General features: G+C 40.6%; 1 protein-coding gene across 3 annotated transcripts in view; it reads left to right on the forward strand.

Annotated features, from left to right (window-relative positions):
* Nucleotides 1-24,868, forward strand: part of MAPK10 (mitogen-activated protein kinase 10) — a 115,685-nt gene that overhangs the window by 74,198 nt on the left and 16,619 nt on the right. For 2 of the 3 annotated variants that reach the window (XM_026660502.1, XM_026660504.1), the window contains exons 8-9: nucleotides 2,411-2,593; nucleotides 6,153-6,277. In XM_026660502.1, coding sequence (XP_026516287.1) covers nucleotides 2,411-2,593; nucleotides 6,153-6,277 — 308 coding nt within the window. Of the gene's footprint in view, nucleotides 1-2,410; nucleotides 2,594-6,152; nucleotides 6,287-20,938; nucleotides 20,972-24,868 lie in introns of all 3 variants that reach the window. The other variant, XM_026660505.1, reaches the window with a different exon arrangement.

Consider the following 24,868-nt stretch of genomic DNA (forward strand, 5'->3'; position numbering starts at 1 on the left):
TATGTTGATGACTCACAAATCTCTCTCTCCATCACTAAACTGTCTCCTTCCATCCAATCCCGCATCTCAGCTTGTCTCTCTTCCATCTCCTCTCAGATGTCTTGTTGTCAGCTTAGATTGAACGCATGCGGAACAGAACTTCCCTCCCTAACATTCTCTACTTCCCCCTTCTCAGTCACTGTCAACATCACCCCCATCTTCCCTGCCCACAAACCTCTCTCATGACCCAGACATCCAAATCCTAACATATCTTCCTCCTCAGTGTCTCCAAAATCCATCCTGTTTTTTCCATCTTCACAGCCATATCTTTCATTCAGGCCCTTATTATGTCCTGCCTTGATTACTGGCCTCTCAAATACACACATTGACCCCACCAGTTCATACACAATGCAGTCACTAAGCTCCCTTCCTTTGCTCATCAATTTTCTTATATAACTCTTCCTCTCTTTGCATACTTCCCATTGGCTTTTCATCGGCTGTCAAATCAAATGTAAGCATCTTCCCACCACCTTCAGAGTTCTGCATAACTTGGCCCCTCCTACATATCTTTCCTCATCAAGCTTCATGTTGTCTCCATGCCTTCTGCTCCATCAGTGTTCCAATCCTTGTCTACCCATTTTAGTTGCTCACACTTTCATTTCTGTGCCCTCTTTCATGTGATCTCACATGGTACAACCTCATCACACAGCTATCTTCATGTTTTCTATACATAGTGCAACCTCCATGAGTTTATATGCAAAGCCCATATTTAAAGCCCTCTTAAAGACTCACTTCTGCCATGCAACCTACAGTGAATCATGTTGACTTGTATACAAATTAGAGATGGTCCAAAATTTTTGAATTTCTACATTTTCCAGTGAAAATGGGGGACAAAATTTTAATGAAAAATTCATCCCACTTTTTAACCAGTTGGTTGAAAAAAATTGAATTTTAAAATTTTCTGACAACAAAAGGAGACATTTTTCATGGAAACTTCAAACCCCAAATGTTTCAGTTTTTCAGCCACCTCTAATGCGAATTGTATATATTTTGTCTACTGTTATTCCCTTTCCTCTGGCCACTTTTCTGCCCTTAGATTGTGAGCTCCTCACAGTGGGGGCTGTTCTTTTTGAGTGTTTGGAAATCTTTTAGCACAGAGTGGGCACTACTGTAAATAACCTTGTTTTCATTATTGTTAATTGTTTATCTTCATACGGTGCTGCATCAGAAATAGACTTTCTAAAATGAATGTTCTCTTTCTAATGGGTTCTCATGAGGCTTCCTTAGCTATATGCTTGTGACAGTCTCTTGGTAGAAACATGTGCATCACTGTGTCTATTTGTATATTATCTCACATGTTCTTCAAATCCTTAGCCTGATGAATGCAGGGACTATGATGGGGAGGTGGGACTGGTTTTAAAGGCAATATCCTTGATCAAACATTGCCTCCCCTTTTTTTGTTGTTGTTTGACACAGCAGGGCATATTCTGAACATGTCTAGAAGTGTGACAAATCATTCAGCAGATATGCTCATTGGTACTCCAGGAAAGCTAAAAGAGTTGCCTGTTGAAAGAGAGAGAGTTTCTTGGTTGAGTATGAAAGCATGTGGAAGCTAGCATTCATGATGAAGGCATAACAACTGTTTCTTGTTTGTTGTCATGTTTGTGGAAAACAAAAGAAATATTTGTGCATAACTGGTACGTTGTGTACCGATAGAAAATATTTGTTAGAGGAAATGGTGAACAGTCAAAAAAACACATTACATTTTTACAACAATTTGCCAAATAGTTTTTGTTGTTTTTATAAAACTAGGAACTGATAAATGGCTGGGAAGAATAGAGATGCAAGTATGCAGCATTTATGTATGCATCTCCAGGAACTTCTGGCAAATGTCTTTTCTGTCACATAACATGTTTATTCCCAAATAAAATGTCCTTCACAAATTATTGATCGCTCATGAAGAAAGGAGAAAACAAGTTAGGGGTAACTTCTCCCCTTGCAGAACTCTTTTCACTCCACTGAGTACCACTACAATGTGACAGTTATGACTGATATGCCCAGCTGAACAAATAAGATTTGTTACACCCATGTAGCCCTACTGATGTCTATGGGGTTGCACAGGTGTAAGAGACAGTAGCCATTAAGCTAGGATTTAAAAACAGAAATAGACTAGCATCCATGACCAACAGGGAGAGAGTGTCCAGCTATTATTATTAATATTTGTTTGTGCAGTGTCCACCAGTAAGCTAGGTGCTATAAATGTCTCACCTGTTATGGCTTATAAAGCTTCACGTCATGATGATGAACCAAGACATTGATTGAAAAGTATCTTGGGAGGGAATTAAGTACCTTTATGGGTTGCTAAAAACCAACCAACCAAACAAAAAAGCTAGTAGGCTGCACATTTTTTCCCTTAACTACCTTTCCTCAGATATTGACCAGTGGAATAAAGTAATTGAGCAGCTGGGAACACCATGCCCAGAATTCATGAAGAAGCTACAACCCACGGTGCGGAACTACGTTGAGAACCGACCTAAGTATGCTGGTCTCACTTTCCCCAAACTTTTCCCAGACTCTCTCTTCCCAGCCGACTCAGAACACAACAAACTCAAAGGTATGTCCAAGGAGGGAGCGGGGGGCATGTATGAGCAAGTGCAATACAAAAGTATTTTTTCTCCATCTGAGATGAATTGATTTTTAATGTACTTTGAAACACGTTTCATATAATGGGTCATAATTTTTTTTCTCATTGCTAAGATGAGGGAGAGTCATTGATGTAAAAAAAGATACTAGAAAGAAAATTTAATGCTACTTTGAGATCTTCAAAGCACTTTTAATGTCTGCAAAGTTAGGCTCCATCCATGTGTTTATTGAAAACTGTTCTCTGATAGGAGAAAAAGAAAAAGTGCTTGAGATCTAAAGGCGGGGTGGTAAAGAAAGAAAAAGTAAAATGTTTTAGCCAGTTGATGTTTTCATGAAAACATTGTGGGGTTTATTTATCAGATCAGATTCAGGTGCTATAATGACCAAGACACTTGCATTGGTTTTATCTAGCAAGGAGTTAGTTCTAAATATGATTTTGAGGGAAATGTGGTGCTAGGGCAGCCAGGCCTCTAGGGTACATATGTTGTCATTGACTAATACGTCAAGCATGTCAGATTCATGGCACTCATTCTGTACAGCTATGCACTCCGATAGTACCATAAACAAGTTTGGACATCCTGAATTTTTATTAATTTCTTTCTGACACACTGGAGCCCAAAAAGTCTTCTTTGAAGATCTCAAAGTGGCATTAAATTTTCTTTTGTTGTAAAGAAAGAACTGTCAATGCAGCCAGAGCCCTGACTACAAAAGCGATGGTGTCTTTACTAAGAAAAGTAAAAGAATCAATGCCACCAGCTAAAATTGCTCTTGATGTAGTTACAGTTTAATATCTGCCTGTAAGTGGCTTTGTGACTATGAAAAATGGAGCAACTGGGTTTTGGTATGTGAAGCAGAATGATATCTTAATTACAGTGGGGTTACATATTTCCATTGTACAATATATGCAGTGGCATGTGGTAAGATGGTTATAGTCATAAATTGAAGCCATGATTAACTTGAACAGGATGTTGACCTTCAATAAGAAACAATGATTAATGTGTGTTGAGTATAAAAAGGATTTCTAGTCACAGCTTTGGAACCTTTTCAAACTTCCAGTGTGCATCAATTTTGCACACATGGGTTCCTCTTGTTGCTTGCTGCAGTGACACATAATGTTTCTTAATCACCTACAATTTGCATGTCATTACATTACCCAGAATGCTCTTCCAGTTAACAACTGTTTCATAGCAAGGCTGTTGTCCGAGATCTGGGAGCAAAGTGAAAGGTCTGAGTAAATGCTTTTGGATGCATTGAGTTCTTTTCTGTACTCCTACAATGAAAATGAATAGTGGTCTTTCATTGGATTTAGGGCTAATGCAAAGGGAATAATGACCAAACGGTGTTAACTAATTATCTCCTGGATAAAGGAAGCACACTTTTATTTAAGCATGGAGTGAATGTCTGTTTTTAAGATTATTTCTTGTTTGGTTCCTCTGTCTTAAAAAAACTTTACTTTTACATCCCGAATCTTTGTACCTGTCTAAAAAAGTACAATAAATAATGTTATCTAGTCACTTTGATGTCACCTTTATAGTGTGTGCGCTGGGGTACATAAGATACATTTAGTGAAGGGGTTGTGTTTTTGTAGTTACTGATCTATTTTTGTTTTGTTCTTTGTTTTCTATCAGAGGTCCACTTCAAATGGTATAAAAAACAAGATAATAGTAAATGGTTTCAAACAAGAAAGCATTTTTATTATATGTGCAGTACTATTAGCAGTAAATGATCTGGTTAACTTTAAAAAAAAGATTGCAGTGAATTTATTAACAGTGGGGGGGAAAAAACCAATACTAGGATAAGAACAAAAATCAGTTTGTGGGTTGATTGGCAGCATATTTGCTATGAATCCAGAATACTATGGGCTCTGGTCCCAGATTAGAGGTTTTGGCTTGTACTTCATATAGACCATCATATGGTACTAGGGGTTGTTTCGTTGTTGGATACTTGCCCAGTCAGACATCAACATGAACTTCCATCTGATGATTATTCAAACTCCTGTCAGAATGAATAGAGAGTTACTTTGCTCTCTTGGCTAAATATCATATTCCATTTGCCACTACCACTACCAACTAATTTGTTCCCAGGCACTCTGAATAGTAAATCATATAGCAACTGCTACAACTGCCTCCATTCAGGTCCTATGCTATAAATAGGAAAAATTCAGCTAGTTATCAGCGGGAGAGAATTCACAGATTGTGAGCTTTTGCTGAAATCTTGCCATATTCAACCATGTTACAACACCATAGTGGACACATTCCAACTTTCTTGACAAATAAGATTAAGTGCACTGGGCCATATGCTCTGTCAGTGTAAATTGGCATACCTCCATAGAAGTCAAACACAAGTGTAAAAGGGGCTATGCTTATTTACAACAGCTGAGGATATGACCCACTGGTTTCAGCACTAGTTGGGTGAATAAGACAATCGGTATTTTGACAGAGCCTTCATCAACAATGTTATCTAGCATCTCTATGGTCATGAATGTCCAAGCAATAAGAATGCCATATATTGCTACACTGGGAGAGTCTACTTTCTGTTTCTTCTCTTGAAAAGATACTTGTTGGTAGGGGTCAAATTTCAATATTCCTCTCCTCAAGAGATATGGGAGAAAACTAAAAATTTTTATCCAAACTCCCAGAACATTTTTGTTGTTTGAATAAATGGATTCCAGATCTACTCCTCTTCTTGGGTTTGGTTTTCTAAAATAAAAACCCCAATGAAGGGGATCTTGCAAACCCAAACCATGGTCCACACACCAGATCCTCAGGGTCATCAATATGGCTGATTTGCACTGGACAGCTGGCAGTTTCTGACTATAGATTTAGTGTATCTGGTCCCAGGAGGAAAGCCTCAATGCAAGTGGAAACCACTGGTGATGTATAGCTGGTATAGGAACTCCCAAAACACCCTTCTTCCTGCTACCACCACAGGGCAGATGAAAGGGGATAGGGCTGGAACTAGAGCTATCCAGCAAAGAGTTTTGAGGACTTGAAAAAGTTTCCAGTCCCTTATCAGGATGAAAAATCAATCTCAAACCAAAAATCTGGAAATTAAATCAGTTTGGGTCACTTTCAACCCATTTTATTTTAAAATATTTTAAAAATATAATTAGCTTAAAAATTTGAAATGAAAAGTCCTTTTGAACTGGAAAATCAGAATGTTTTGTGTCCATGGAGAAACAAAATATTTTGACAATTTAAAAGCTTTTTCTCCAGAGTTATTCTGAGTTGAAATTTGATCAAAACCAACCCTTTCCCACAAAAAAAAATTGTTTTGACGAATCAGCATTTTTGGACCCATTTTGAGGGCATACATGAGACTTACGTAATGTGCAAGTCTTGTGCTGGCTCTTTATTCATCCTCTGTGTATATCTGGATCTCTTTCTATATTGAGGAGTGGCAGAATTTCATACAAATGAAGAATAATTGGAGGGAACAAATTGCCCTACTTATTTTTTACAACAGTTAACCAATGCCTGCATGTAGTAATTTTGTACTGACACTGTGTTCCTTTGGTTTCATTGCTCTAGCCAGCCAAGCCAGGGACCTTTTGTCAAAGATGTTGGTGATTGACCCAGCCAAGCGGATATCAGTGGATGAAGCCTTACAGCATCCATACATTAATGTGTGGTATGACCCTGCGGAAGTGGAGGCGGTAAGTGAGGCATGGACATTTAATTTGCTTTCACCTCAATACTGTAAAATGCAGCCATAATATTTCTTTCAGCCCTACCAATCATGCCCTGAGAAAAACAAGCAAGACTTTTCAAGTTTACATTATACCTTACTACTAAACATATACCATATGGTGGAGAGGGGCAGAACTAAACAGGAAGCAAAACTAAGCTCCCAACTCAGGAAAGCTCTTAAACCCTTGCTTTAGGTCTCATTGAAGTCAATGGGATTTAAAGGATATTTTAAGTTAAACGGGTACTTAAGTGCTTTCCTGATTTGGGGCCAGAGTTCTCTATTACCTAGTGCAGGGATTGGCAACCTTTGGCATGCGGCTAATCAGGGAAATCCGCTGGTGGGCCGGGACGGTTTGTTTACCTGCAGCGTCTTCAGGTTCGGCCGATCGCAGCTCCCACTGGCCGCAGTTCACCATTCCAAGCCAATGGGGGCTGCGGGAAGCAGGGTGGACCGAGGGATGTGATGGCCGCCACTTCCCGCAGCCCCCATATTAGTGAACTCATAATCCTGCTTCTGAAATCCCCTGCTCTCAATGAATGAGAAAGTGATCATAATTCTAGCATATAACCTGAAAAACTACATTTATCTTGTTTCTTTCCCCTAGGGAATATCTCCTTCCCTTCCTCAAGGGATGCAACAGTAAAGTAGACCTGGAGAATGAAGAATTTTTATTCACTCTTTGTTAATGCTGGTTTCCCCACTTCTTGACCTTTGAGTCCTCTTCCATTTATTGCAAGGTCTCACATGCACCATTCTTGCTGCCAGTCCAATTGAAGAACACATTCTCCCCCAAGTAATTTATCTGGACATACTGTTACATGCAAAATCAAGATGTGAGTTTAATTATCATCTTGGCAACATTATTTCCATTGGAAATAATACAGTGTGGCTATAATAACACATGGCGCTTCTGAGCATTTCTCTAGAGAGAGCTCATGACAGGACGTTATTTAGCTATGTCACTAATTAGCTTCATATGAAAAAAATCTGTGATGACATGATAAATGTAGGGCCCAATCCTACAAGGTAATGACGACTATCTATGTAGTGACTAAGGAAGTTAAGGGAACTCAGCACCTTGCAAAGCCAAGTCTAAAGGCATTATTGCAGAAGTGTTCCATATGAAACAACATACTGAAATGTAGTGTACTTTGAATATATATATAAACACTCTATATTTCAGTTACATTTGCTTTTGCACCATCTATTACTTATACCCCAAACAAATTAGTTGAATACATCCTTTAATTTCTATTGGCTTTTTTGCTTACTTTTTAAAAGCGTGTATTTTAATCTGAAAATTAAAATATTTGACATGCTGCCAAATTTATTTTACAAACATGTGCATATTTCAATTCCAGATGCCTGTTCTAGGTATCATTCCCTTCCTTGGTCATCTTCATTGAATTACATCCCCATTTCTGAATTTAATTCAGAATGGCTTCAATGCTTTTTGGAAATCACATGGACTTGCTTGTACTCTCTTGTTCTCTATCGTCATATCTACTCTCTCCTTGCTCCTTCACGCCATTCTTTAAGTCTTGACATTCTTCTCTGTCCAACCCTATACAATTCAAGGTCACTCATTGACGGTGTACTGCTTCCTCTAACTGTAGAAGAGACAGAGGTCCTTTTCACAAACTTCAAAGTTGCCACATCTCTTCCTGTTTCTCCTGAACTTCACCTTAGCCTATGTTTGGTGCTAAACCCTGCTCATCTTATTCTGTTTCATTCTTGTATGCCTCCCTTACACCTCACTGTGACAATTCTACCCTTCTTTCTGAACAATCGCCCATCATTGTTGACTCCAGGGCTGCTCCACCAGCAGCAGCTGTGCTGGGATCACTAATGTGACAAAATGGCAATGACTGCCAGATCTTCTTACCACTGTGTCATCTAATCCTGCTCACGGTGGGTTTCCTGATGTACTGGTAAAAATGCCAATAGCCATCAGAGACATTTTCACACTAGTTGTCCATACCATTACCATAAGTGAGTGTTTTTTTTATTTAGAAGAAAGACTTGTATAGATAAAGATGTAAATTACAGATTTGGCTTTTATTGCTCGGGTCCATTTCTATTCCTCGTTTTGACCTCTTTCCTGTATGTGAGTCACTGTATCCAGTATTGTAAAACTGAATCCACTTATTTTATCTTTTGAGAAATTGCTTATGAACAATGTTATATAGTAATGAATTGAATTATAATTAGAAATGTTTAAATGCCACAAGGGAACTTTTTATATCCTCTGCTTTGGTTGTGCTTTGTCAGTCAGAAATAAGGATAAGGAAATTCTAGAGTGTCATGATTCTCTAAAGGTTGGAAGATAATTCTGGATAAGCACACAGAACGCTTAGGGGCTTGTGTAAACCTTTTTGCTCAGGAAATCAGGTTGGAAATTTCAGAGGGCAATGCTGACTTGGGAGATTTCCAGTATTTTCTGGTTTTGACTGAGCCTTGAATGCTACAAGAGTAACCTTTTTCACGGCATTGCTGCTTCTGCTTCTGGATGAAATCAGCAAACACAGCATCATTTTATACTGGGACATGTAGCTGTGAAGTATATGAAAGTATAAAAAGCCCTACTGCTGGTTACTAAGCAGGAGATTTGTCTTCCCAGATCTTTGTGATTAATACATGTACTAGAGATGGTTAAGAACTGGAATACTGGATCTGAACCCTCTCCGTATTTTGGGAAAGTTTGCACTAAGATCTGCATCCAGACCTCACAACTGGAGAACCTTTCCAATGGGCTGAAGCTGAGCACTAATTATGAACATCCCTAAACTTTGGATTTGTAAAACTGGAGCTATCCCTTTTCTCACAGACTTTGTAATTTGGACTTGTCTTTATACTGAGATGACCTAGAAGACCAAAATCAAATACCTGAGTGCCTTGGGGAAGTTCCTAGTCAGATCTGAGTTTAGATCAGAGTTTCACTACTTGGGGCCATTTTTAACATGGGCTAGGATTGAAAGTGGTTTATGAGCCAAACCTGGTCACGCATCTCTAGAAATGTGACTAATATTGAACCTGATATTTCCCTCCACTTACACTGATGGAGGCTGCAAATGAAAGTCAGGCACTGGACGCAGGTTTCCTGACTCTGCCACAGATTCGCTGTGTGATCTGGGGCAAGTCACTACATCTCTCTGTCCCACAGTTCCCCATTCATAAAAGGTGCCATCCTCCTCCTTACTGGTAACACTGAGCCCTGGGAAGACAGTAAAGATGATAATAGGGAGTGATTTAAAATTCCTTTGCTGTTTTAGAATGTGTTGGATATCATAATTTGAGGTGTTCAGTGTTTCTCAGGAGGCCTTAGGAGGACTGGGCCCTTAGATGGGAAGTGCTGAGACTGACATATATAAAAATAGCCAAATGGGCCTATATGGCATTGGTCCTGCCTTCTCCCAGGAACCTAGTTTGTTGCTTAGATGCTTTAAGAGCCAGATCTTGCTTCTATTGGAGCCACTGGCAAAACTCCCACACTCCAGTGGGGACCATGAATTGGGTTCTAGGTGTTTCGTTAAAGGAAAAAAAAATCTGAATAAAGGGGACTCTCTATCCACAGGCAGAGAAAGTACTTAGCTCATCTGTTGTGAATCTACCTGCTGCTAGAGGATTAAGAAGGGGTTGTCTTTAATTACACAGGCCCAGATCCACATGGGCCTTAGGCATTGCAACACTGAGCATTACGGCGCTGAACTTTTAGGCACCTAGAAAAATCACAGGAACAACACTGTGAGCCACAAAACCTGAGCAAGGTGGCTAGGCTCCCTTGACAATGAATGGGGAGAGAGAGGTGACTTAGAATGCAATCCACAAAAAGCCAGCATGCTAGGCAGAGAGCCGCCTAAGCTAGCCTATGGGAGATGTTAGCTACCCAGGTTGAGTGCTAAACCGCACCCCTATCATGGAGATAGGTGCCTAAATACAGGCATCTCACTTTAGCGATCCGTGAATGGGAGCCACTCTCCTGGAGTCAGGCAGCTTTGGCCAGAAGAGGAGGAGGGGGAGGTGGTAGTGCCCTCCTTTATAATGTTTAGACCAGTGTTTAGAGCACTCACCTGGGATATGGGAGACCCAAGTTCAATGCCCCCCGAGGCAGGATTTGAACAGGGGTCTCCCACCTCTCAGCTATGGGATAGTCTGTTGTGGAGCCCCCTCAATCTCTCCTGCTGAAGCTATTCCATTGGAAATAAATAATGAAAAAGTGGTTGGAGCAGGGGGGAGGGGACCCAGGGCCTCCCAAGTCCCAGATGGGTGCCCTAACCACTAGGCTACACAGCCATTCATTCTCTCACTCTCTCTCTGGCCCTGTATCTGTTCCTCTGTGGATATTCACATAAATACCAGAGTCAGGCAGCATTGGAGTGCCTAGGGACCTTTAAAATGTACCTTAGAGATTCTTCCTGACTATGGATCAGGATTTGTACAAGGAAAGGTTTATCTTATAGCCTCTATGGAGCTGAGCCTAGGACAGAGGAGAGAGGAAAGTGCCCTGAAATCCAGGAGGCAAAGTCAGAACAATAATGGATGAGACAAGCTTTTCTGGTTGATCTTCATCATGTCCAACAAGGACACAGTGACAACCATTTGGCAACCATGAAGAGTCTGATCCAGTGCCTATTGAAGAAAAAGAAGAGATTCTGGTGAATTTAGCGAGCAATAGATCAGACTTTTTATCCTTCTCATGTCCAAAATTATTAATTAAAGTAAGGAAGCTTTTCAAAGGGGAGTTCCTGTGAATGGAGGCCCTATGCAGTTTACAGCACAGGGGGACTGTCTCACATCTAAAGTTATTGTACTGTATTGTTATAGTATGTATCTGTGGGCACCTGAGTCTCTACTGCCCTTCACCTTGTGTCACCAGTTATACCTGTGCAAAGTGGAAGAAGAAGAGCTCTGTGGCGCTTGAAAGCATGTCTCTTTCACCAACAGAAGTTGGTCCAGTAAAAGATATTACCTCACCCACCTTGTCTCTCTCATATCCTGGGACCAACATGGCTACAACAACACTGCAAACGAAGTGTGTATGAAATTCTACCAGATCAGTTTCTCTGCTCCCTTCCACTTGTGGAAGCATTTCAGGTCCATTTCGCACTCAGCAAAAGTGTACATGTCTATGCAAGGTGCAAGGAAATGGAGAATCAGGCCCACACTATTATTTTTGAAAGGGCAGATTCTGCCACCCTGACTTGTGCTGAGTAATTCCATGTTCCAGAAATTCCCCCATTGATTTCAGTGGAATAAAGTGCTGTTCAATGTGAGTAAGTCTGGAAGAATCCAACCCTAAGTGAACATAGTGTTGTGTCTTTGCAGCACTTCACATGACAGTGGGATTGCTTGGAGAAGGAGCAATGCATTAGCTAGTGATTGTTCAAATTTAAAGCAATCAGTTTTTTGGCCCAGTTATTTGTTCTAATTTGTTGACTGAATCTGAATTGCATCTTTTCAGAATGTCTCTTTTCTGTTCTCACTTCTAGTTCTTTGCCCAGCTGACTTGTGAACAAACCTGCTGAAAATCAATTTCTACAGCTGTTATCTCCATCTGTCCTGCTGCAAGGACTTCTTCTTTAAGACATGCTATGTCTTGTTTTTCCAACATGTGCAGCACACTATAGAATTGTGTCTCAGCACCTTGGCAGTGAATCATTAGTGAGCTGATCTGATGCCATTTTTCTATCCTTCAGAGACCCCATTCAGTTCATAGCAGCAATGAAAGGAAGGAAGATTATATGTTAGCATAAATAGGGGGAAATGAACTGAATGAATATTTATTGTATTTTATGCAAGTCATGTGTGTCTAATTATAGAAAGAGCCTGACGACTTCTTAATTTACAGATCTCATTTCCAGTGGGAAAATTAAACCAATGACTCTTGATTTTATTATTGACAGTTTATTAAATCTTAAATTTCCATCTGTTCCGGTAATTTGGTGTTGCTTCTAAGACATTAATGTTGTTTCAATGAGAAAAAAGTTTCACTTTTGCCTGAACATCAATCCAATTTCTAACTTTCTGCTCTTGTCTAAAAAGCTGGTGTCAGAATGGCTTTTGGTTCATTTACAAGGATGATACCAGCACATGATAACTTTGGCAATAAAATTGTTTTTCCTACTTAAAAGTCTGCAATGACTTATTTCCTCTTGGTTGAAGCTATGGCAGAATCTTTGATGGTCATTGCCAACCTGTCAGCAGCCTTAGATGTTGATCATGTGAATCTCTTGGAATATCTTAACTATCTTGTTGGAGAATCTTCTGCGGTTTTAACATAGCGCAGAGACTGAGTGTGCTATAAATTATTATTTTGTGTGAATTAGTTTCTACTTTGACATGTTCTATGGCCTCCCTGAAGGGTCTTTGTTGTGCTAACTGTATTGTTTTTTGTGATGCTGCCTCTTGTAATTTTTCACCATTGTGATACAAGATAATGTAGCAGAGTTAAAGCAGTGACATTATACGTTGTGTCCCCCTCTGTCTTGATTTCCCTGTAGTATAGTTTCTGTTGGAGGTTTGGGATGTGAATGACTAAACATTTTTCAATATCGCATTTGAATATACATGATAAGTGGCGATGGAAATTGTTACCTTTCATTGTACTCTTGTTAGATCTTGTAAGCCCACTGGTCTTGGGTCTAGCTAATACTAGTATGGGAGACCTCCAAAGAAAATACACATTTGCTAGGAAGTGCCATGGTGATTCATTAGACAGTGTTGCCCCTGAGTCAGTCTACATTGAACCAAAACTGCAGAAGTGGTGCCGACTGCTTCTGGTCATTAAACTTCCGTGGCTATTTTTTGCAAGAATAGAGATCTAGATTCCAGTGCCCTGAACAAATTGCAAGTTGCTAATTCCAGTCTCTGTACCTAAAATCCCCCCTCCAATTTTAATTGGACAAAGCAGTCTTCACTTTCTTCCTAAACTATAGTGTTAGCGTTACTGTGTGCTATGGAATAACGTGTGTGTGTGTGTCAGACAACTGGTGCATTTCAGTAAGGATTCTTTTTCAACAGCAATGGGTCCAAAACAAAACTCTGGCTCTAAATCTCCTGAACTTTGTAGGTGAGGCTGGAATCCAAATCCCCTTCTGTATATAAATTTTGCAGCTGATCCCTATGTCTAGAATGAACCGCAGCAAAAACTTAGTTCCGAAACAGTAGAAATGTGTGTGTTGAAATCCAGATACAGAAGCTATAAGTCTTTGTCCTTCTCTACTATTGGCACAGTTTGTAAAGCTTGTATGCCTTATTTGAAATGTTCTGTGTCAATGTAAGCCTATCATTCACCATTTCACTGAATGGATTTATATTCTCTCCCCCCCCCCCCCCTTTTGCAGTTAAGGAACAAGCTTCACCAAGGTCTTGATTTTTGTGACTGTATCTGAACTGTGCTGAGAGTCTGTTTGTATCAATGAAGGGAGGAAAGCAAATGAAACATATTACTGTCTAGAACAATTTATTCAAGCAATTTAGACTCCATGTTTCTATGTGAATTATTCATGAGCAGGTTTAGAATTTGTGTTCATTGTTGGAATTATTTGGCAAATGATTTATGCAAACGTATATCAGCCTGAGGATTGCTTCTGAACTATTTGAGAGTGTGTTATACTTAAGTACCTGTTTTTGTTGTGTGATCATATGGTATTGTTTCTGTTCCTTGACTGAAAGATTCCCAGGCCTGCAAAAGAGATTGTTTGCATTGGTAGGCATGATGCTTTCTCTTTCTGTAAACAGACTTGCAAACAAAAATTCACTTCCATAAATGCTTCTGGAAAGTGATTTAAAGAGGCTGGAAATATAGAGAAGTGAAGTCACAGTTTTCTTCAAATGAATATATTTTGCAGCATTTGTCAAACTCTTATACTGAATATCCTTGAGATGTAATCTCTGAGGCACTCTAATGATCTGGAAATTTGATTATTCTAACTCTTTGCTCCTTTAATTATCTAATATACTAATTCATAGATTTTTACCTTTTCAGAATTCTGCTGCACTGCCATTTACCTTGCAAAACTTTTCCAAAACTCTTATTTTTTCATTCTATTCTACTGTCTTTGTGTTTAGTTTTAGCATTGATTTTTTTTTAATGATTTGACTTTTAAAGAAATGAAGGGTTTGGGATATTCCTGAAGCAATAATTTTGTGACTGTACTTAGTCCATTATGAGTTTATGTTGAACTGTTCATTGAGAGCAATTTAATGGATTTGACCTTTTTTTTTTCTTTCCTGTTTGTGAATTGTCCATGAAATAATCATGAGTGTTATGAGTTTTGCTGAGTATTTGCAATTGTTTGATGAATGCATTTTACAAGTACTGGGGCCTGTGGATTTTTTGTACAACTGTTCTTAGAGCATTTGATCATCAAAATTCAGTCTGTGTGATTGTTGCCTCTTTCAAAATTCAGATCTCTCGCATGGTTAGCTCTTTGTTTCCTAGGAGACTAAATCTTTATGAACAAGAATTTAAGAAAAAAGCCTGGAAAAAGTATGGTCTTCTGTGCCTGCAGAAAAGGCTGGCATGTTTATAGCCAGAGGGCCAGATTCAGATACCCCTAATCGGATTAAATAATACCTTATTCAAGGTGAACAATAAGGTGTCAGAATTTATTTATCAAGCAGAGGATTGGGAGCACTATAAGGAAGCTTAAAACATATTAGGGCACTTTAAATCTTTTCCTGTCTTCTTTTACACAGGAAAGAACATTATATCTGACTATGTATAAGGGTTCCCAGATTTTAAATAATAGCTGGGTTCCTTCCTGACAAAGCTGTAAATCAGATTTATTAGCTGTCTAGCATACTTTTCATTCAGTTTTCTCCCATAACAGGCACACCAAGTAATATCTGTGACTATTACTATGCATCCTCCTTTCTTCCTCCTTTTCTGGCACTAACACTTGCTGGACATCCATTTTTCTCCATTAATTGGTGGCTCTAGTTAGTAGACTCTTATTCTTTTCAGTGAACCAGTCACTAGAGTGGGACAAAGGCATGGAGGGAGACCCAAAGGGGATCTTAGTAGGTGTGTGTTACTCAGGGTAATCCTGCTCCCTGGTTAGATTATTACTAGTGTAGTAATATGGTCAACTGGCCCCTTTTCTGGGGTGCCAGGTTGGAGGAGGGTCCTTCCATCATCCTCTCCCACAGCATCTTGTGGTCCCACTCAGGACCCCACAATCTATTCCTGAATAAGGAATTCTGGCTTTGGAGCATTGTGAGCTGCTAACCTCAGCTGAACAATACAAAATTCTCCTTTTCTTCTCCACCACTCAACTATTAATTGACAAAGATGTGAAATGGAGACAAGCAAAATTAAAGAAATTGCGGTAGCTGTTGGGCACAGAGGGACAAATTAGCAATAGGACCACTGTTAATGGAGATGCCCAGGAAAGGACTAAAGATGTCAGGATTTGGTGCAGAGTCAATAGTTAGCATTGCTATACTTGTACCTGTGTGTGTGTGTGTGTGTGTGTGTGTGTGTTTTCGTGGAACAGTTGTCCATCATCCTAAACAGCAGAGTTAAATAGTTAGACCTGCTGGACTCAAACCCAGCCAGTAATTTGGGTTAGGCCAAATTATGCTGTGTTCTTTTGTGGTATATGAGGGGAAAGTGATCCCAAATAACTATCCCATGCAGTTGTGTATCTGATGTTTTCGGTAGTACAGCAACTGCTCTTTTTTACCTCCCCCTTGGATGCGGGCTACCTGCTGCAAAGAAAGTGAATGATGGCCAGTTGTGGAGGGGAAAGCATTCTGCCATATCCTCAGGAATGGTGCAAAGGTCACACTCCCACTTGGGGATGGTGAGTTCTGGGAGGGATTTCTGTGTCATAATGAGGCACTATCCTTCCTGGACTTTCTTGTAAGACTTTGCCGCTTGACCCGTCCTCCAGTGAGGGCTTGTGCCTGAATGGTATAATCTAGCCCTCTCTCAGGCTAGGCAGGCAATGTGTGGGCCAGAGGGAACCTGGCAACAGAGTATAAAATGAGTGATAGGTTATACGAGATATAAGAATAGCTTTCCCTGAATCATTATTGTGGAAGATTGAGAATGCTTTAGAGAGATTCACTGAGGGCCTGATTCTGCTACCCATATTCACAGCAGGATTGCTTGTGGAGTGAGGTACTTCTCAGCACAAGAGTAGCAGGATCTGGTCCATATCTGTGACTGCAGAAGTGTTCAACAACTGTTTAAAAAATGACAAGCCTATAAAAATGTTTTAAAATTCATTATTGAACCTGCACAGCCTGAAATAGGAATACTTTGCAGAATACCAGCATCTGTAAAACCTTTCGGTATTCATTTTATTGCCATGAGCAAACCCTTTCTTGTCAGGAGCTAATCTCTCTCGTTTTGTCAATCCGCTGTCTGCACTCCAGTGCCATACCTAGGGAAGAGTGAAGAACTGCAACAGCACTGCTCTTCAGAGCTCTTCACAGCCTCCCTCTCTTCCTCCCTCAGACATCTCCCCTCCCAAAAAAACAACAGCAAATAGGCAGAACTTGAAGCCAACCGAAATTCTTGGGAAATGCTGTCTTTCCAGAACTTCTCAAGTGCATTGATGGTGGAGTTTTTAAATTTCCCTACTGGCACTTATGATCTTGGCATGTGTCATGTTAGCTCAGGTCGGTGAATTGATTTCTGTTTTGTAGCTCCTGATAAGCTTTCTTTGTTTAAAGCGAGGACTGAGGGAACTCTCGTAGTCTGCCTGATCAGGAGAAGAGTTGTTGTTAAAGTGCTGGATGTCACTTGACATAACCCATTCTGACAGCTATAATCCAGTGTGACATGCCCCAGTGGGGTGCCTCTCCTGGAGAAAATTGAAGGAAACGCCCTGAAATTGCTTATAGCTTATTCACGGTCAGACAATAAGTAAGACAGCTTTACGTCTGGAGTAAAAGCAGAGGATTTTGTCAAAGTTCAACCTAGAGATAATGACCCTGCGCATCTCTCCCAGATTCACAGCGTTATGACTGTATAAGGAAGAGGGAGGCAAGCTCTGTCTAGTCAAATATGTAGAATACTGAGCCTGCTACCATCTTTTTTTAAGTTTATTAAAAGTATATGGTCTTTTACACACTATATGGGGGCCAATACAATTCTGATGTCTCAGTCTAATGGCAAAGACTATAATGGGAAAAATGCAACTACCTTCTCCTTCTGACAGGTTTAATATGCTTAGCCTCTTGTGGTCTTCCTTGAAGCCAAGCCAAGACCCCTTGCTAACTAGAGGGAAATATATATTATTACTTGCAAGAAGTGCTGTTCACTTACAGTTAAGGTCACGCAGCAGTTTGGCTCTCCTATGGAACTCTGTGCAGAAAACCAACCAAAAATGCCAACCAGACTTCTCAACTTCCAATAGCTCTGTAGCAAAATTGTTTTGCTGATGTTTAGGAACAGGTTTTACACAGTTCCTGAGCCACAGATTTTGTGGAATGTCTGTGTGGGTGGGCTGGATCTTAGTTTCTAAAGTCATTCCAGATAGACTCTTAGTTCTAACTTATTAACGCTTTTGGATTCTGGTTCCGACTCCATCAAAATGGTTACAGTACTTCTGTGGGTAGCGTCACAGAATCAGCCAATGCGAAGTGTTCCAAGCTATTCTGAAACTGATTTGAATCACCCTATGCTTTATTAGAGTCATTTATATTCACAACCAAACTTTGATTAAAATATGCATTTCCCGCTCCCACAGATAATCTGTGTGTGTGTGCACATGTGCATGTGAATGTGTGTAGAACACAGGAATTTAGGAATTACCATACTAGATTAGACCCATGCTCCATCTAGTCCAACATTCTGTCTCTTACAGTGTCCAGCACTGAAAGCTCCAGAGGAAGGGGCAAGAAACCCTCACAATAGGCAGCTGTGGGGGTAATCTGCCCTCCCCCCATGAAGGTATCACCCTAGTGGTTTAGAAATTGGTTTAACATACATGCACAAACACATTCAAAATCAAAATTCCCTTAGACTGAATCAAGTTTTGTCTGTGCTCCAGTGATAGGATCAAAACAACATAGGTCTTTCCAATCTCCGTAACATAAAGGTAACCTGCATTGATGCTGACATTGGTAATATTTCAACTGTTTTTAACTGAACACCTAAATCCCCATTGACAGTCTCAAGTATCAACTTTTTTCTGTCCTCTAGGTAAATGGTGGGAGCATTTTTCCTGTAATATTCACAATGTGGAAAATTCCTGCCAGTCAAAAACTTAATTCGTCTGCTGTTTTTTCCCCTGCCTTCAGTATGTGGCAGTATAGATGAATAGATACAAGGGCAGTTTCCCCAGCAGTAAGAGTGGTGTAATATTGATGTATGTTTTACAGCAAATGGAAATTAGATCTTATATTTTAATGACGAGGTGGTGTGAACATAAGAACTCGGTCAGACCAATGCTCCATCTAGCCCAGTATCCTGTTTTCTGACAGTGGCCAATGCCAGGTGCTTCAGAGGGAATGAACAGAACAGGGAATCATCAAGTGATCCATCCTCCATCGCCCATTCCCAGCTTCTGGCAAATAGAGGCTAGGGACACTTCAGAGCATGGCTTTGCATCCCTGCCAATCCTGGCTAATAGCCATTGGTGGACATATCCTTCTATCCTATATTAGTATAGGAACTAAGATCACCTTGTGATGACAGACATGAGCTGAACTTTAATTTGACTACTCAGTCCTTAGTGTGTCATGCTTCAGGAGGAGCCTGAGTGTTGGCCAAAATCTGGACCAGAACCATTGTAAGATTTCATCTGACTCAATAGATAATTTGGGATTGAAACGGGAGTTTCACTGGCCTAGGTAAACAGTTCTATCCTCCTTGTGCACCCTAAATTCCCACTGAAGTTGGGATATGAGGGGGTGTAAGGTCTGCCTGATCAGGCCCGACAATAATACTCTGCACAGATATAATCCATTCCTCCAAAAAGCATTGATAGGCATAAATAAGTCTCATGGCATCCCTCTGAGGTAGGTAGCATTGCACCCATTTTATGATTGGGGAAACCAAAGCTCAAAGAGGTAAAGCGAGTTCCTAAGGTTACAGGAAATCCATTGCAGACCCAGAATTAGAATCCAAATCACTTAACTTCCATTTCTCTGCCCCAAGATCATCTTTCCCATGTGTTCAGTGGAATAAGTGTGTTAGTTTCACTTCTAATTTTAAGCATATGTCATTATATTACTTTAATTTTTATGGTAGTTAATTTGTCTTCAACATTTGTACTATGACCATCATGAATAAACAGCATACATTTCTTGTATTCTTTCTCAGACTGCTATATTTTTTTCTACCAGATGAAAATATTATTCTTGCCTCTATTTCATCCACAGCTAGGGTATTCTGTTTATTGTACCTTATCATAATATCTCCCTAGTTGCATATTATTTCTCCACTGGCCCATTCTGTCTTTGGCAAACACCTCACTCAAAACATTGTTTTCATCTGTACAGATATCTTTTGTATGCTATAGGTTCTTCATCTTGTACTTATATTCTCCATGATAAAGCCCCAAATCTGGTATTCCGTTTTTTGTGTGTTCCCTAGTTTTTATCAGATGCTGTCTGCCTGAGTGTGTTTTAACCTGGTGTGTTTAAATTATTCATGAAGAAGGTATATTTCTGTGTTCTTCAGAGCTGCTGGTTTCATTTGCCATCTGAGTTACTCTGCACACTAGCTTTGACTTTCAAAACACTTCTGCTGGTGTGCTATAATGCAGCTTTTGGTTTGGTCTGCCTGATGTCTAGTGGGATTTATGTATCCTTGGCTTTAGAAGTTGTTTTGAACAGGGGAGGTGAGAGTTAGGTCACCTGTTCATCAGCATCTGAGTTACATTCTGCCATAGAAATGTTCCTGTTTTCCCTCCCTCTCTTCTTTCCCTTTTATAATAATTGCAAAAAGCCTTTTTAGCCAAACAAATTGCTGGTAGATTTCTGAGAGATATTGTACTCTTCTGTCCTGTCACCTACAGGGAGGGTTCATCCCAATCCAGGAACGTTGGCTGGGTAGCGTCAGGAAACATTCATTGCCATTGCCCCAGCACCTTTGTTCTGTGGCTCAATAAGGGAATTCAGTTCTCCGGGGGTCTCACTCTAGCACCTTTCACTAGTGGTACATTTTAAGACTTCAAAAAATAATAATAATCACAACTTGAAATGTTGCAAAATGAAAAGGAATTTTTATTTTGCACCCCTTTATGAGAAGCCAAACCATTCAACAGATTGTTTAACCTCACGCCATTCATTTTTTGAGCCTCCCCGGCCTCCAGTATTCACATAATGATAGCTTTATAGTTGCCCAGCACAGGGCTCCATAGCTTCCAAACCAGATTGCCTGATCCTGTGAACAACTGCAGTGCCAGGGCTTGTTCCAGTCAATCCCAAGATCTTTACTGTGCTGGTATTAACTCTATAGAGTCACGGGCGTCATCCCAGTGAGGGCAGAATTTGGCTAAGTAGGAGGAAAGGGCTGTCAGTCTCATTCTTTTTCCTGTCCCCTTACCAGCTGTAACTATGACTACACTCAGTTGGATGTGGTAGGGAAGGGAGAGTTCACTAGCATCTGGGTACCTGCTTAAACTTGGTGTTTATTAACTTTCCTTTCATTTTTTTTCCATAGTGGAGTGTTTTCTGCTCACCAGACTTAAAAAAGGTATTTATTGGCTACAGTTGTCTCCTGTTTGTGTATCTCATCACATTAGGTACATCATGTATAGAAAAAAAAGTTGCTTAAATGATGTGAGAAGATAAATGGCTAGGTTTTTTATTCTCTTTTGTAGAAATTGTTTTTAAATGCAAGGAAAATTGAATACACAGTTAAACTATTTTAAAATGCATAATTTTTAATAAAATGTAAAACCAAAAACTAAAAGTCAACCAACCAAACCAAACTACTATTTGTTGTATACATGTACATCAACAAAACCAAAAACCTGCACCACCCAAAATAGATTCCATTCTTCGTTGTCGTTGCCACTTTTACATCTTGGGGGAGAAAATGGCTATCCTAAATAAAGCTAGATGCTGCCACCTTTAGGGCTGGTCTGCACTCAGTGTTTGTACCAATTTAACTATATCTGTTTAGAAATTGATACAGTGGAAGTGGTGTAACCCCCTAATGTGGACACAGGGATGCTGGCATAAAGGTACTTATATCAGTATGGCTTATTTATAAGCACCTTTATACATGTATAACTGCACACACTGAAGAGTTGCCCCAATTTAACTGGATTGGTTTCTAAACCAATATAGTTAAATTGCTATAAATATTGTGTCTAAATAAGCCCTTACTGACACTGAATAGTACCTTGGGGCAGATTTTGAAAGGCACAAAGGTTCACACTCAGGCACCCATTTCACACTCTGCTAGGGTCCCAGATACTACAGCTGCTCTATCTGTTGCAGTGCTCTGTCAGCACTAACATTATTAACCTCTATTTTTAGAACTCAGCAATAAAATTTAGCTCAGCATAAATTTGGCAGCCTGGGGTAACTAATTTTCAGAGTGATTATCATTATTATTATTATTATTTATTATTAAGCTACATGATTCCCATTAGCATTAGTGTGAATCACATGGACAAATCCCTGATCATCATGCTAAGCATTGACTTAGCTGGGTGTCTTAACTCCCTGTATGCCTTCTGCAAATCTCCCCCTTGCAGTCCCACTGAAATGAAGGAGGCCATTTTTGGAGTAAACGTGTTACTCTACATGTGGCCACTCTACAATCTGGCCCATAGTTTTCATTCTTAGGGCTAGATCCTGCAAATGGAATTCCCATGGGCAGAGCCCTGCACCCCTATGTAGCCCCGTTGAATTCACCCATACGCTGCAGACACTATGCAGATTGTAGAGTAAATGTTCTGCATAATGATCAGGGATTCACATGTGATTCCCACTAATGCTAATGGGAATCACAAGCTTAATATCTTATCGTCACACTGAATATTAGCCAAGTTTCTGCCAAGAGCTAAATTTTATAGCAGAGTTCTAAAATTCTAAAAATAGAGGTTAGTAATGTAACTGCTGATACAGCATTGGAACAGGTGAACCGGCTGGAGTATCTGGAACCCTAGTAGTGTGAAATCTGGAGTTTAGTCACTTATGTTTGACTACCTTGCTAGCTAAATAGGTATTTGATTGTGGGTTAGATTAGGTTGTGCCTGATCCCCCAAAAATACTTCAATTCCCGGAGTGTGTTGATCTGTAAAATAATTATTGCTGCTATTCTTGTAGCCTCTTACATTAACTAAAGCTGCCTGCTTGAGACATCGGGTGGTGTAGATTAGCAGAGACACTAGCCAAAGATATGTTGATTGTATGAGGAGGTGGGACAGATAATGTGTTTGAGAACACCCGTTCCTTTTTACTCCTTAATTCCATGCTTTAAAATAGACGGAGAGTCCCCTCTGTTCTCCCTCACCTGGGGGAGCATCACTCCTCCTTCTCCTTGGATGGCATGGGAAGAGCTTCCCTGCCTGTTACAATCTATTTTAACCACTGCCTGTGTTCTTTGCAAGCTGTTCCCCAGAGCTCTTTAGAAAGGAAGATAATCATAGGATATTCTCTCCCAATTTCTCTTCTCTGCTTTGCTCTGGTCTCTCTGACAGAGACACAATAGTTCTGCTGGTGTGATTCAGACTACAGCTCAGGCAAATGTATCCCCCTGCAACCACCACCCAAAACCTAGAGCCAGCTGTTTAATGAAGCAGACAGCCGCTGTAGCTCTTGTGTGAATTCATAGACCTCGAGGGTTTCCTTGTCTGTCTCTTCTCCCCATGTGCTCTCCGCACTTCCTCATTAGAGAATGCATGCTCTAGGGCTGGCAGGCTGGCTGAGCGACAGTCTGTCAGGCGTGCTGATCTGGAGGACCCTGGTTCACAGCATTCCCGTTGTCACTGACGAGGCTAGAATTCTCATTCTTAGGTTGAGTAGTGAGCTTCACAATGCCATGATCAGCAGGAAAAAGATGTCTCCAGCAGGGATTTCAGTGGCTTTGGCTGAATCTAGCACCAGCTTCAGGGTGATTAGCTGCTGCAGGCCAGGCTGTAATAAGGGACAGAGATGTGTTTGTGTGGAAAACGAAAGGTCATGGTTTTATTAACAATAACATCATTCCATATAGTCAAAAGCTCTTATCTGATCTGCACTCGTCACCTGCTGAGACAGCAGAGCCCCGTTGCAGGTCACAGCCAAAGCTGCCAAGACACTGTTCCCCCTTCACCATGTGGCTTAGGCTCCAACCTGGCCACCTCCTTGAGGCACTGTGGCCTCCTCACAGGCCACAACCAAATCTGTTTAGGTACTTCAGACCTCACCTCAGGTCACGGACAACTCTCCTGAAGTATAGCTTCGGCGTACCTGCATGTAGACCTGGCAATCCTGTAAAAGCCTTGCTTCATATACCATGGAGTAAAGCGCACACTGAATGAGGGAAGGCTTCAAGTGTCCATTGAAAAAGGCACTGCTGTTGAATCATTCACTGTGTATACTGTGTGGCATGCAGCAGATAAGGCAATGGCTCTTTGCGTAGAAAAGTCTTCCATGGACTCTGTTCCTCTGGCACAAACCCAGTAATAGAAAATACGACTCACATGTATCTAAATTAGGAGCATTATCTGATGTTACACTGTATGTTTGTCTGTTTTAGACTATTTGAGAAATATATGAAGAAAAAATGTGTATCATAATACATATGCACGAGGGGACAGAGTTATGGTTGCAAAGCTCATCTCCCACCCACAGCCTTGCAGCAAATGCAGCTGTCACTTATAGAGAAGCTGTGTGAGTTGCTTAAGGATCTCTCCCTGCCACAGTCACCTCTTCAGTGGCCTCCAAGCAGCTAGCTCTCGTTACCTGCCCTGACTAACGAGACCTGGAGATGCAGGTCTTCGTCTATGATAGAACAAAGATACAGGAGTTTCTCTGACCTCTAGCCCTAATCAAAACCCTTTGAAGTTAATCTTTCATTGTCTCCAGTGGGCTTTGGATTGGGCCATTGTGCATGAGGAGCACCCGTACAGTAGATGGTCCCTTCTACTGCACTCACCCGCTCCTGCACCTCCACAGTGGTCACTCTGCCGTACTTTCCTTTGACACCCTCAGCTGCTTCTGCTGCAAGCAGAGCCTCTGTTGGAATGATGGCCTCAAAATCAGATATCATGAACCCAGTGACTGTGTGGTTGGTACTGGATAGTCCTGATAGGAACACAATGGTCGCCTTCCCGTGATGCACCTGGAAACTCCTGAAGGTACTGGTGAACAAGGATGCCCATTCTCCCAGCTCATCCTGGGCTCTATATTGATGATCCTAAGAACCTTGATAAAGGGAGGCAATGGGGTCAGCAGCAGGTTGGGATTGGACCCAATTCGTAGTAGGTCATCAGCTAGTCGAGAAGGCTGGTACTGCTACATTACTTAGAAAAGTATGATATTGAGTAGGCTGCAAGAAGGAATTAAAGGAACCTCCCTTGCACCCATGGTCTCTCTTCTAGGCAGCTTATTGGGGGAAAATCCAGTCAGCTCATGGATCCATTGACCCAACCAA

This window comes from Terrapene carolina, unplaced genomic scaffold (assembly GCF_002925995.2).
Source record: "Terrapene carolina triunguis isolate 2854851 unplaced genomic scaffold, T_m_triunguis-2.0 Scaffold789, whole genome shotgun sequence".
Taxonomy (NCBI): domain Eukaryota; kingdom Metazoa; phylum Chordata; order Testudines; family Emydidae; genus Terrapene; species Terrapene triunguis.